At 59.6% G+C, this 11,803-nt stretch overlaps 4 protein-coding genes across 4 annotated transcripts; all 4 read right to left on the bottom strand.

Annotated features, from left to right (window-relative positions):
• Nucleotides 1-43: 43 nt before the first annotated feature.
• On the bottom strand, nucleotides 44-2,628 carry BO70DRAFT_332244 (transcription factor domain-containing protein; the record flags this gene model as incomplete). The annotated part of the gene is made up of 3 exons (XM_025540907.1): nucleotides 44-1,471; nucleotides 1,518-2,469; nucleotides 2,543-2,628. The coding sequence occupies 3 exons, from the start codon at nucleotides 2,626-2,628 to the stop codon at nucleotides 44-46; spliced, it is 2,466 nt and encodes an 821-aa protein (XP_025401302.1).
• A 345-nt stretch (nucleotides 2,629-2,973) lies between these two features.
• BO70DRAFT_360051 (putative copper amine oxidase) lies at nucleotides 2,974-5,323 on the bottom strand. Its single transcript, XM_025542693.1, has 3 exons — nucleotides 4,967-5,323; nucleotides 4,331-4,907; nucleotides 2,974-4,280 (listed from the first exon to the last, which is right to left on the bottom strand). Exons 1-3 carry the CDS (start codon nucleotides 5,296-5,298, stop codon nucleotides 3,306-3,308), a joined length of 1,884 nt encoding a protein of 627 aa, XP_025401303.1. The 5' UTR covers nucleotides 5,299-5,323; the 3' UTR covers nucleotides 2,974-3,305.
• Nucleotides 5,324-5,725: 402 nt separating this feature from the next.
• BO70DRAFT_360052 (glycosyltransferase family 31 protein) lies at nucleotides 5,726-7,706 on the bottom strand. The gene is made up of 2 exons (XM_025542694.1): nucleotides 6,329-7,706; nucleotides 5,726-6,273 (listed from the first exon to the last, which is right to left on the bottom strand). Exons 1-2 carry the CDS (start codon nucleotides 7,406-7,408, stop codon nucleotides 5,911-5,913), a joined length of 1,443 nt encoding a protein of 480 aa, XP_025401304.1. The 5' UTR covers nucleotides 7,409-7,706; the 3' UTR covers nucleotides 5,726-5,910.
• Nucleotides 7,707-9,531: 1,825 nt separating this feature from the next.
• Nucleotides 9,532-11,611, bottom strand: BO70DRAFT_421070 (kelch repeat protein; the record flags this gene model as incomplete). The annotated part of the gene is made up of 5 exons (XM_025547525.1): nucleotides 9,532-10,055; nucleotides 10,107-10,451; nucleotides 10,500-10,639; nucleotides 10,685-11,304; nucleotides 11,371-11,611. The coding sequence occupies 5 exons, from the start codon at nucleotides 11,609-11,611 to the stop codon at nucleotides 9,551-9,553; spliced, it is 1,851 nt and encodes a 616-aa protein (XP_025401305.1). The 3' UTR covers nucleotides 9,532-9,550.
• Nucleotides 11,612-11,803: the final 192 nt, after the last annotated feature.

Here is an 11,803-nt window from a genome sequence, read left to right on the forward strand (position 1 = left end):
AGTAAACACACCTCCCGACCAGACTGTCAGACCCAGCAGGAACTCACAACAACCCCGCCATAACCTTCGTCAACGCCTCATCCTCCGCATTCAACGCCTCAATCCCAATCCCCGACCCATCCCCTCCCACCCCCACCCCCACCCCTGTCGCCGTCGCCGTCGCCGTCGCCGTCCCACCCTCCACAACAACCCCATCCGCGACCTGCGCGTGACCCTGCGGATCAAAATAGAACCCGCCGGCCATTTCAAAGAAACTGGTGAGATCCTCACAACTGTTTCGGTTTGCGGGGATGGGGGCCCCGGTGGTGGTTGTTAGGGGCCAGAAGGCGGTGGATGCTTGGGGGTTTGAGTTTGGGCCTGGGTTTGGGGAGATTCGTGTGTGGGGGCCAGCGTAGGAGGGGTCGGGCGGGAAGGGTAGAGGGTTGGGGTTGCTGGCTGTGGGGGGGTTGAGGGGTGATTGGAGGTGGTGTGGATGTTGTTGTTGGTGATGAGGATGGGAGTGTAGATGGGGATGAGGGTGGTGGTGGTGTTGTTGTTGTTGATGGTGGAGTTGAGGCTGGGCCTGGCGAGGTGATTTATTACCCAGGTTCAGACGGATGAGCTTGAGGTTCTGGATGATCTTCTGTAGACGGCGGGAGGTGCGCGCGCGGGTGGACGAGCGGCGGACCATATCGACAGCTTTATAGAATTCCGGACGACAGACCTGACTGAATCGCGACGGGGAGTGCAGGACAGCGAGGAACAAAGCAGCCAGCGCGGAGATGAGGAAGTAGTTGAAGGGTTCCGGCCGCTGGAAGTAGATTTCCGACACCCGACTGAAGAAGTCGAGCATGTGGACGGTGCTCTTGGCGGTTTCGACGGCGATGGACGCGCTGGAAACGCTCTCATCGATGCTCTCCGTGCTGAGCAGGTACTGGCGGTAGACGAGGATGCGGAGCTGGTTGGCCTGCAGAGCCAGCAGGACCTGCAGCATCATCATGCTGTCAGCTTGGGGGTTGGAGGCCCCCGCCCCGGACGGCCGCTGCGACGGGTCGAAGCGCAGTTCCGGCGGGATGGACTGGATCCATTGCTGTACTTGGAAGTCCAGGTAGGCGCAGTAATCGGCTGTGGCGGCGCGCGGACGAGTGCGCCAGCCGACGACCAGGCCCCAGATCTTCGAGCTCAGCCGGGCGTACGAGATCATGCACGTCAGGTACGGGGTCGCGGTGCCGGGCTCGGGCAGGTTCGTGTCGATGTCGGTGTCTTGGATGGCGAACGGCAGGCCTGTCCCGAACGACCATTTCCGGTCCAGCACGTAAATGCACCAGAACAGCCGACTGGCCCAGATGCGGTGTAGCTCGCCGGGGAACACGCCGCCGGTTTTAAGCCATGTCTCCTGACAGTGGAGCCCCAGCTGGACGGATCCGCGGACAGCAGACCCGATGGTGCGCCAGGCGATGACCTCGTCGTCGCGGTAGGAATGGAAGATGGACTGGGAGACATGCATTAGCCAGGATTATACAGCTCGATGCGGTCACACCCACCACCAGCGTCAAGATAAGCAATTCCTTCATATCGACCTCGGGCATCTTGTAGCGTGACGCGAACCGATCCTCGACGCTATCGGCCAGCCAGGCGGCGCGTTCACTCCGGCCGTGCGATTCCGCCAACAGGGCGGTCGCGATGATGATCTTCAGCACCTCTGCGTCGCGGGCAAAGAACCAGTCCTGGTCCTCGTTGCTGGGGGACGTGGGCTCGTTCTGCCCGTCGCCGTCGTCGCGGAAGTACTCGACCACATACGCGCGCACGCTGTCGAGGTCCACGCACGGGTAGATCAGGCCGACGGTGTGTTCGTAGACCGTCACCAGTCGGAGGGTCTCGGTGAGACCCAGACAGCGCAGCGGATCGCCCGAGAGGGCCTCCGAGTCGGCCGCAGGGGGCGGGCTCGGCGCCGCGGTGGACTCGAGGTCGTCGCCGTCGCCGTCGCTGTCGTCGGAGGGCTTCTGGCGGCGGGTGAGGCCGAATTCGGCGCTGGTGGGACCGACATAGCTGGGGGACTTGGGGCGGTTGAGGATGCGCTGCAGGCCGGCGTTGACGGAGGTGGAGGAGATGATGGACATGGAGGTGGGGATGCTGGTGGTGGTGTGGTGGTTGGCGGGGGGGTTGGTGACGGCGGCGGAGGAGGAGGCCTCCAGCTGGCGGATGCGAGCGGCCATGGCGCGCATCTCGCGCTGGAGGGATTCGATCTGCCGGTCGACGGTCTCGAGATGACCGGATAGCCTGGAGGTGTCGGTCAGCGAGGCTCGAGCGGGACGATCAGGGCTGGCGTACCGGTCATCTTTGACGGGCTCATCGGCGGACGGGGGAGAGGCCGTGGTGGTGGTGGGCGCGTGGGCGCTGGGGGCGTAGACGCAGGGGACGTTGTCGCGCGCACAGCGCGAGCACACGATCTCGCCGCTGCATTTCAGCTTGCGTCGCTTGCATTCGTTGCTGCGTTGGTCAGTTCGATTAGGGGATGCACGGAAGAGCAGAGAGGGAGATGGAAGAAGAGGATGAGACTGACCAGGCGACTTGGGTGTATTTGGCGCGCTTCTTGGTCCGAGGCGGTTCCGGCGTGCTGCTCCCTCGCCGCGGACTCGCGATCTCCATGCCCTTCAGCAGATCTAATCTCGGTCAGATAGAGTCTCACTCCAAGATAGGAGAGATAGGAGGTCGCCTCAGACTCTCCGCCGCGATAAAAAAAAAACCGTGCGTGGGGGGTTCCGACCGTATCGAAGGGCGCGGAGGAGAGGCGAAGAGTTTCGGAAAGAAAGGCGGGAGGCAGCCGTTTTTCAGGTGGTCATTCCGAGGAGTCCCGAGTTCGACGGGACGGAAAGGCGTGGATTACGACCGATAATGACAGGCTTTTCTCTACTCCATGGCCCCAACGAGCATGATCCATGCAAGGCAAGGCTAGTACGTCATTGGTGAGATCCTTACGGTGGGAGATGCCACGGCAGATAATGTATTCTCATTTCCTGATATTCCCGAAACAAAACAACCGGTGTCTCCCGACTAAAACAAACAAACTATCTATATATATACAACCAAAATCGTAACTCATATCTATCTAACACCCTCTCGAAACCCCCTCAGATGTGCGCATCCCGGCAGCATTCGGAGCCCACAATCCGCGACGAAACGTTCTTGTCCGACGGCACATCCAGCGCCGGGTTGGCGGTGAAAAAGTCCGCAGGGCGGATCATCAGCTGGAAGATCTCGACGGGCCTGGATCGTGTTAGCAGAACTGCATCGAGAACTGAGAAGAAAACGACGATCAAGACAACTTACATAACGGGCCAATCCTCCACGCGAGGGTTGTGGGTGATGCCGAAAGTGTTCCAGACCACCACGTCCGTGTCGGCCACGGAATCGCCGCGCTTCACGGCATCCGACACGCCCTCGATCTCCTCCTGGCTCTGCAGCGTGTAGCGGCCACCCGCGTACAGCTCCCCGTCGCGGTACTTGGTCACCCAGACGTGGTGCTGCGCGAACTGCGCGCGTCGGGCCTGGATCGAGTTGGGGTCGGCCAGGAGGCGCTGCGTGGCCAGCGGGATGAATTTGTATCCGACCGGCTTCTGGCTGATGGGGTTGATCTTGTGCGGGTTGACCATCTTGATGGTGCGGTTCAGCTCCGGGGCCGCGTCCAGCCAGCCCGCGCGCTCCAGCGTCTCCGTGGTGACCTTGTAGTAGTTGCCGTGGGGGTTGGTGGCCTCGTTCATGGCCACCGGGTGCGATTCCTCCACCAGCACCGAGTTGTTGGCGCCGTCGATGGCCGGGTCGATGCGCACGCAGAAGATGTGCTGGTGGTTCTGCGCCAGGACACCGCCGCTCACAACGTTGCCGTAGTCGCTGGTCTTGCCGGGGTCGATGTTGACCACGTTCAGGATACCCGTGGCCCGGGACTCGACCATGATGCCACCGGCCTGGTCGAACTTGTAGGCGAAGATGTACTCGTAGTTGGCCAGGGTGATGATGAACTGCACGACCAGCTCGCGGTGGCGGGTCACCACCGCGCGGCCGGTGCGCCAGTTGGAGTGCTTCCAGCCGATGCCGTTGTCCTGCTCATGCAGGCAGATGGCGTTCGGGAGCTTCTGGGCCTTGCCGTCGGCGCCGGTGATCACGGCGTCGAAGTACTTGATCACACCCAGACAGTCGCAGCCAATGGAGAGGTTGTTGGCCATGTTGCCACCACCACCGTCACCAAAGTCGAAGGCCTGCTTGCGGTGGAACGGGGGACGGGGATCGGCATAGGGGACGGTCTATAAACGTCAGATCCGGGGATCCACACACGGTGTCATACCGAACTCACCATCTCACTGATACTCAGCCGATGCAGCACGCTGCGGCCATCGTACCACACGTCGTGGATGGTGGCACCCTCGCGAGGGTTGAAGGCCACACGGAACCGCCACTTCTGCCACTCGACCAGGGACTCTTGGGTGATGCGGAAGGACGGGCCCTCCGGCTGGGAGACGTTCAAGGGCTTGAGATCCTTGCGGGTGCCCCCGGGCAGCAGCTCCGGCACGTAGTCCGAGTCCTTGCAGTGTCCAATGATATCCCGCTTGAAGGTCTGCTCCGTCAGGCCCTCGCCCTTGCCGCCCGTCGCGGGACGGTCGACCCGGATGATCTCCTGGGTGAGCGCGTCCATGACGGGGATGACGGGCAGGGGGTAGGAGTAGAAGTTGGCATCGGGGTTGTTCTTGCGCTTGTTCGTGGCAAAGCACAGACCCTGGAAGTACCGGCGCTTCTCATCGACATGGTCCAGTCCACCATACGGCCAGGGCTCGATGACGACCTCGAAGCCCTCGGGCAGGTTGAAGTCGGCGAGGGCTTGTTGGAAGAGGGGGGAGGCGAAGCACCGCTCGACGAGGGTATCGAATTCGCTCCTACAGAAGACCCTCAGTCAGTCTCGCCCGTCAGCAATTGGGCATGTGGAAGGGCGTACAAAGTCAGGGAGGCGTGGTGCTGCTTTCCAACGACGCGGTGTTGGACACGCCGGCGTGCGCCAACATCGACGACGGACTCCTCGAAGGAAGGGATGCGGTCGGCGCCGATCACGTCGTACTGGCACAGGGCCAGACGGGCTGGACGAGGCGAGGTCGGGCTCAGACGGCCGGAGTGCTCGAGGGCCAGGAACTCCAGCAGCTGGGCCTTGGGGGGCTCTGATAGATAGATCTCGCGGAAATCGATGACGGTGTTGGGGTGCTCGGCGAGGATGACATCACGGGCGATGTTGGTCTCCGCCTCGGAGAGGATGGCGAGGGGGTGAGGTGCCATTGTGTGAGAAACAGCAGCAAGAAGGAAGCTGGGAGAGTGATACAGACAAAGAGTGTCTGCGGGGAGGGGGAATCTGGGCGCATTTATTTGGAGGCCCCGGGCGTATGTGTTGCCCGTTTGGGCCTGGCGGGCAATGCGCTCGGAACGTCGGAATGCCCGGAAGGGGAGGCGCGGGCGGCGGATGGCGGAACGGCTCCGTGGCAGTTGCAGTGGCACTTGGCAGTAGTCTGGGCCCGGTACGGAGTACTACTACTAACTACTACTACCACTAACTAGTCCGGAGGGCAATGATAACCCCCTTGCAGGGTCCTATCAGTATCGCCACTTCCCCCCCCCGACCCCGAGATAAGATCCCCAGTGGACCGCGATCGGGGCGACGGTCGGGGTGATAAACCACCACAAGATCGGCATTGCAAATATCTCCATGTCATTCCCTCACTCAGCCAGCCAAAGCAAGGTCCGCGATTAATTATCTATCATTAAGGTGGCATGATCTGAGGTATCTCTATCATATTTACATTCGTCAAAACATGAGAAACCAACCGCCCACCGGCCAGTCCGGACGCCATTAGCAAAAAGCAACACACACAAGAACTCGCTCGCTCCTCCGCTCTAAAAGATTCGCTTCGTGCTGGGCTTCACCCACATCGCTTTCTCGCACTGGTGCGACGCTCGCCACGTTTGGATCTTCTCCAGATCCCACCCCGAGGACAGCCGCACCGTCGAATCCCCCAGCTTCTTCTTGGCCCCCAGGCGCATCGTCCGAACGAACACGCAGTGCCCCGACGAGTCGTACGTGAAGCTCAGACAAAGGGCGTTGTCGTGGCAGGCGGCCCGGCACGCGTCGAAGGAGCCGTGCGCCGGCGACTCCGGGGGTTCCTGCCAGCCGCCCCAGTCGCCGTTGTCCCAGTCCGCCATGTGGTCGACCGTCCCCAGCTTCAGATACTCCAGCAAGTCGGCGTACAGCAACGGGCGCTACGGAGCACGTTAGCAAGCGAAAAGCGACAGACACAAGAGCAGCGACACTTACCGTGCGATCGCGTTGATTCTCCCATCGCATCAACCCCATCATGTCGGAAAACATGGTCTTGTGCATGCTGATGACGGGCTGGCACCAGTAGGCGTCGTCGAACGGGATCCCATGCAGTGGGTGCGGGTTGAACATGGGCCAGTATCCCGACACCGGCACGCCCTTCTCGTGCAGCGCCCAGCCCAGGATCGAATCCCCACAGCAGTCCGCCTTGATCAGCTCCTCATACTGCTGGCTCAGGGGCGGCTGGATGTACTCCCCGTGGGGTCCGATCTCCCGGAACACGAGCTTTTGCACCGCCGCCGTGGACAGGACGAAGCCCGACCCGCCGTACGCGAAATACGAGATCTCCTTCTCGCTCAGTTGCCGACCGGGAGACGGGGAGCCCATGTAGTGGGGGACCTGGGGGTCGAACTGGTCCAGAAAGCGGAACATGTTATCCCACACCACGTAGGTGTCCGATTCCAGAAAGACGAACCAGTCCGCGGTGGGGTTGATCTCGTGCGCGCGCTCCACCATCGGCAGGAACTTGAAGCGATCGAGTCGCCAGCCCTGGGGGCCTCCGACGAGGCGGTCGTCACCCCGCTGGAGGGCCTCGTATGCGTCGAAATCGGAGGTGTTGGCGCGGAAGGACAGGGGGAGGGAGGCCAGGATGTCGTGCACGCGATGGCCCTTGATGTGCGACTCGCGATCGGAGACGATGATGAGGTTCGGGATGCAGCGAGTGACGCTGGCGATTTGCGCGTCGACGCGATCGGCGGGTTCGGAGGCGCCGATCTTCAGGACGACCTGGATGCGCGAGAGGAGGTAGGAGGGGAACGCGTCGCAGAGCTGGTCTTCGTCGAGGAGGGTGCTCTGCACGCGCGGGAAGCGGGTGGTGGTCTCCCAGTCCCAGAAGTCGGGGCCGTGCTTGGAGTGGAGGTGATACAGGGACGAGGGGTCGAACGGGCCGGAGCCCAGCTGGTCCTTGAAGACGGAGGCGCCCACCACCAGGAAGAGGATCAGGGCCAGGATGCTGGTCACTCGGCGCGACAGGATGGCCGGGTAGGGACGGCGCCGATGGCTCGGTTCTCGACCCATGGCGTGAGGTTTAGATACGCGCGAGGAGAGGAGGGGAAATGTCTGTTGAGCGGAGGTTTAGATGGTGAGGAAAATCGGTGTTAAATAGGTGAGATATCGTAGATGTCCATAGGCATAGCACGCAACACCACGCCAGCACTCAGCCCACACGGAAGACGATCCAGTAACTGCCCGTTGCGTTGTTGTCGTCACTCATGAGGAATGATCGTGGGGATAGATAAAGACAGGCTGGGGTGGATCGAGCAAGAGCAGATACCGACCCTGGAAAGGTGAGATGAGACTGCAGGGGTAGAAGGTGGAGGGTGGAGGGTGGAGGAGGAGGAGGAGTAGTTTAATAGTTTAATAAGAGTGACGGCGCTGGTGCTCGAGACCCTGGCCTGCCTATCACCGATGGCTCGGCGGGGGGGGCGCGCTAATCCCGGTTGGGCCTCGTTGTCGTGTGTTGATAGGGCTGGGCACCACCGGGAAATTAATGAGATTAGTTTACCTACAGATAACAGGAGTTCTCTCTCTCTCTCTGGGTAGGATTTATATTCAGTGAGAGGATCAAGAGACGACCTTCTGGGGGCCACCCTGCAAAGTCCTCTGCAGAGACTTCATCCCGGTGGTACTTTGCAGTGCTACGATGCAATCATTATTGCCGCAGCAAACCCACGCGGATCAACAGCTTCCCAGCCCACCGCCCGTCTCTGATTGGTGAATTTCGCCCCATCCCACGCCCGCCGGACACCGCCGGCCAATCACCGGCCGTCCTGGCGGTGGCCTGCAAGATTACCACGAACTGGAGCCGGGAAGAAAAAAAACCGCCTGCCTGGCTGGGGGCCTTCCGCTGTCATCATCGCCTGCCGTCCGCCCAGCATGATTGTCTGCCCGCATGCCGTTTCAGGAACCCAGCCCTCAAACCCGGCGAGGCCCCGGGACTTGGTCCTACCCGGGGAGAGCAGCAGGACGCGGCACCGACCCCGTGTGTGCGCCCGAAATAGAAAATAAACCGGCCGGGTTGGTGCTGATGCAATCGAGTGCAGGCTAGTGGATGACTTGATACAGGGGCCTGGTGATACAATCTGCGCGGTGGGGACGCCATCCAGGGTCAAATCAGTGGTCCCGGCCAGGCACGGCCGAACCCCTTTAAACCACTGTGTATCTGGCAATAATAATCCGCTGCGCGGTCTACTTATCTATCGAATCGCGTCAGGGACTTCGGCAGTATGTCCGTTTGTGGTGTCTTGTCGGATGCTGCGGCGGCTGGCGGGCCACCCGTTGGCCTGCCTCAGGCAGTCGTCGCCGTCTCAACTGGGATGAGCCAAGATGAAGATCGGTTGGGGTCATAGTAGTATAACTAACTAGTACACAGGAAGCGGAAAATGAACAATCTGCGAGAAGGGTTTCCTTTTCCATTCCTACCTGCATCCTACCTGAATCCTACCTGGACACTACCCCGTATCACCGATGTGTAAGATTGGACGTGATACTAAGTCCCACCTACTACTAAGTAGACTATATATACTTTAGTAGCTCGAGTCCGGACGGACCTGCAGCCATCGTCCGGTCGCCTCCCAGGAATATACTTTCCCGGGCTTGGCCTCCGCGCGTCTTCGTTCCTCCCTCCATCTTCCCTTCCAGAATAATTCTGCATTTCACTACCCACGGTTTGTCGCCGGTCTTACCTCCCTCTCCAGTTTCATCTTGTGAAAAACCAACCTAATTTGACCAGCCTGGCCGCGGTTCTTGGAGCCATGATCGGCACCCGCGGCAGTCCGTGGGAGTTGGAGAGGATGGAGTTTCGGACAAAGAATTCGGGGTCCGTGGACAGACGGCACTTCTCCTGCCCCTTGCTGAGCATAGTAGCACTAACACCGATGTTCATCCAGGATAAATGGGTGACTTGGGAAGAGGCCAACCCCTGGGACCACAAACAATCCCACACACCATCAGACAACAGGAAGAGAGAGAAAAATGATGGAACTCTGACACGATCCCGGATATTACTTGGCACTTTCTACCGACAAGAAGGCCCGATGGATCAGAAACGGAATAACAGCCCAAGACGCCTTCAGTGCATAGAACAACACCCAACAAACTCCAAAAAAGCACATGCACGCTGATAGTGGATATTCTCAATGCCAGTGAAATGAAACGCCCTCATTCCTTCTCGTACATCACCGCGCCATCCATCTCCGCGATATTCGGCGTGTTCTGCCACCATTTATTGCTAGCCTGTCGAGCATCATCGCTGGCCTTCGCCTCCAATCCGAGCTCGTACCCCTCGTGCCCGCCAGTGAGCTCTGCAAAACGGCCCTGAGGCGACGGGGCCGACGGGTAAGCCACTGCAGCGTCTTCCTGCACCTGGGAACGCTTCCGCTTGATTAAAAAGAAGACCAGCCCCGCAATGGCAGCTGCGCCGGCGACTACACCAACCGTGACACCTGCGATGGCGCCCGCGGACAGTGCGCCGCCCTTGGAGCTGGATGTGCTGCTGCTGCTGCTGCTTGTTGAGGTCGAGTTCGATATCGACGTGGCAACAGCCGTGGCATTTGCTGCAGTTGTGTTGGCGGTAGAGGTGATGATCGCCTTTTCAAACATGGTCGCCAGGGCCGTGTTGTTGAAGCCATACTTGGGTTGGGTGACGTTGGCTCCGCCAGTGGAGCTACAACCGGATCAGAACAGCTCAAATAGGTAGGCCATAGAAAAAACATACCTTCCACCGATGACATCGGTAATCACCGAATTGAGCGTGTACTCGCCTTGGTCCTCAGCGTTGTAGTCGGTGAGCCAGGTATGATCCCGCAGATCGAAGATCGCGATGCCGTTCTCAAATGCGCCCGAATCACAGTTCGCCGGCTCCGGCTCGTACTCTGAGCTGTCGGTGGGAATGGTGCCCCCGACCACGACCATCGTGTGCTTTCCGAGGATGTTGCATGTGTGCTTTTCCCGGACACTGCTGCCCTCGTTGACGCGGATCCAGATGAATGACGGCAGAGAGAGGACATAGACATCGCCGTCGGACTTTGCCGTCGTTTCGCCCATCCCGCCAAACATATAGCTGCAGCTGTCAGTCAAATGCCGCCGTACATCCAACGTGGAATCTTACATGGAGAACGATGACCGGTCAGCCGCTGCCACCATGGTACTGCAGCCGGCCATTCGCCAGGTGGGAACATCCCCAGACGTCCGCTGCGTGTACCACGTCTGGTTCGCGATGTCGTATAGGGTGACATACTCCATGGGGTTCTATCTCATCAGCACCACATCAACCCGCAAACAGGAGTAACTCACATGGTGTGTAGCATTCTTCTGCTCGGCACATAGCAAGGAAAGCTTACTCCCAACAGGATACTTATACCCGCCGAACGCCACCAGCAGTCCTTCGTCGCCAACATCGTCAAGGATATTCACATACCCCGCTCCAATCGTCCCATAGTCATTCATCTCCTCCGTCGACAGGTTCGACCACGTGAGCGTGGACTGATCAAGTACCAACAAGCCACTAACGATCTGGACATCGGCGTCCGGCGTACCATAAACAGTCGGATTGCCGCCAGGGTCTTCGATGCCGCCCAAATAGTACCCCTTATTCTGATTTTGCGACACTACAGCCCCTCCTTCAGCCAGACGAACAAGCGGCACGCCCCCAAATCCATCGCGCGTCCAGTTGTTGCCCTGGATGTTGTACTTCCACGTCTCGACAGGCGGGACCTCCTTCGGTCCGTCCCGACCACTTATATATCCACCATAGAAATACAGATTCTCGCCGTCGTTGAACGAGGACCCCTCATCGAGAAATGTCGGATAGGCGTCCGGATCGGACGCATTATACGGTTTCTCGATGATAGTGAACAGATCGGAGTCGGTATTCGAGAAGGACTTCGAGGCGTCGATGGATTGCAGATCGCGGACTGGAAGGGTTTCGGATTAGCATATGCATCGCCGTCGACAGCGTGAAGAGCGAAAGAGCGACATACTCGCATACGCGGCGATGCTATCATTCGCTTCGACATAGCGGACCTCCCCGCCGTCAATGAACAACGTCTGGTTGTTGACGATCGCTAGATAAGCACCAAGACCAGTTAGTACCGTCGCGACCGAGTGATTCGGGCATGCGGTGCGAGACTCACAAGAGTGGAACGTCCGGGTACAGTACTTCCGCGCGACAGCGAGGGAGATGTACAGCAGGACAATCTGAAGCAACACCGGCACCCTCATCTCGACGGTCGTCACGAAGCGAAGAGGAGACGAGACCAAAGGGACCCCTCAGACTCCAACCACAAAAAAGCAAAGACACCTCTTGTCAGAAGCCGAGGCCAGACAGAGTACAGACAGACACCCAGAAAGAAACGAACCACGACCACGGGGGGAGGGGTCGGCGAAAAAAGAAACCTAACCCATTAGTACTCC

Source organism: Aspergillus heteromorphus, assembly GCF_003184545.1.
Source record: "Aspergillus heteromorphus CBS 117.55 chromosome Unknown BO70scaffold_6, whole genome shotgun sequence".
In the NCBI taxonomy this organism is placed as follows: Eukaryota; Fungi; Ascomycota; class Eurotiomycetes; order Eurotiales; family Aspergillaceae; genus Aspergillus; species Aspergillus heteromorphus.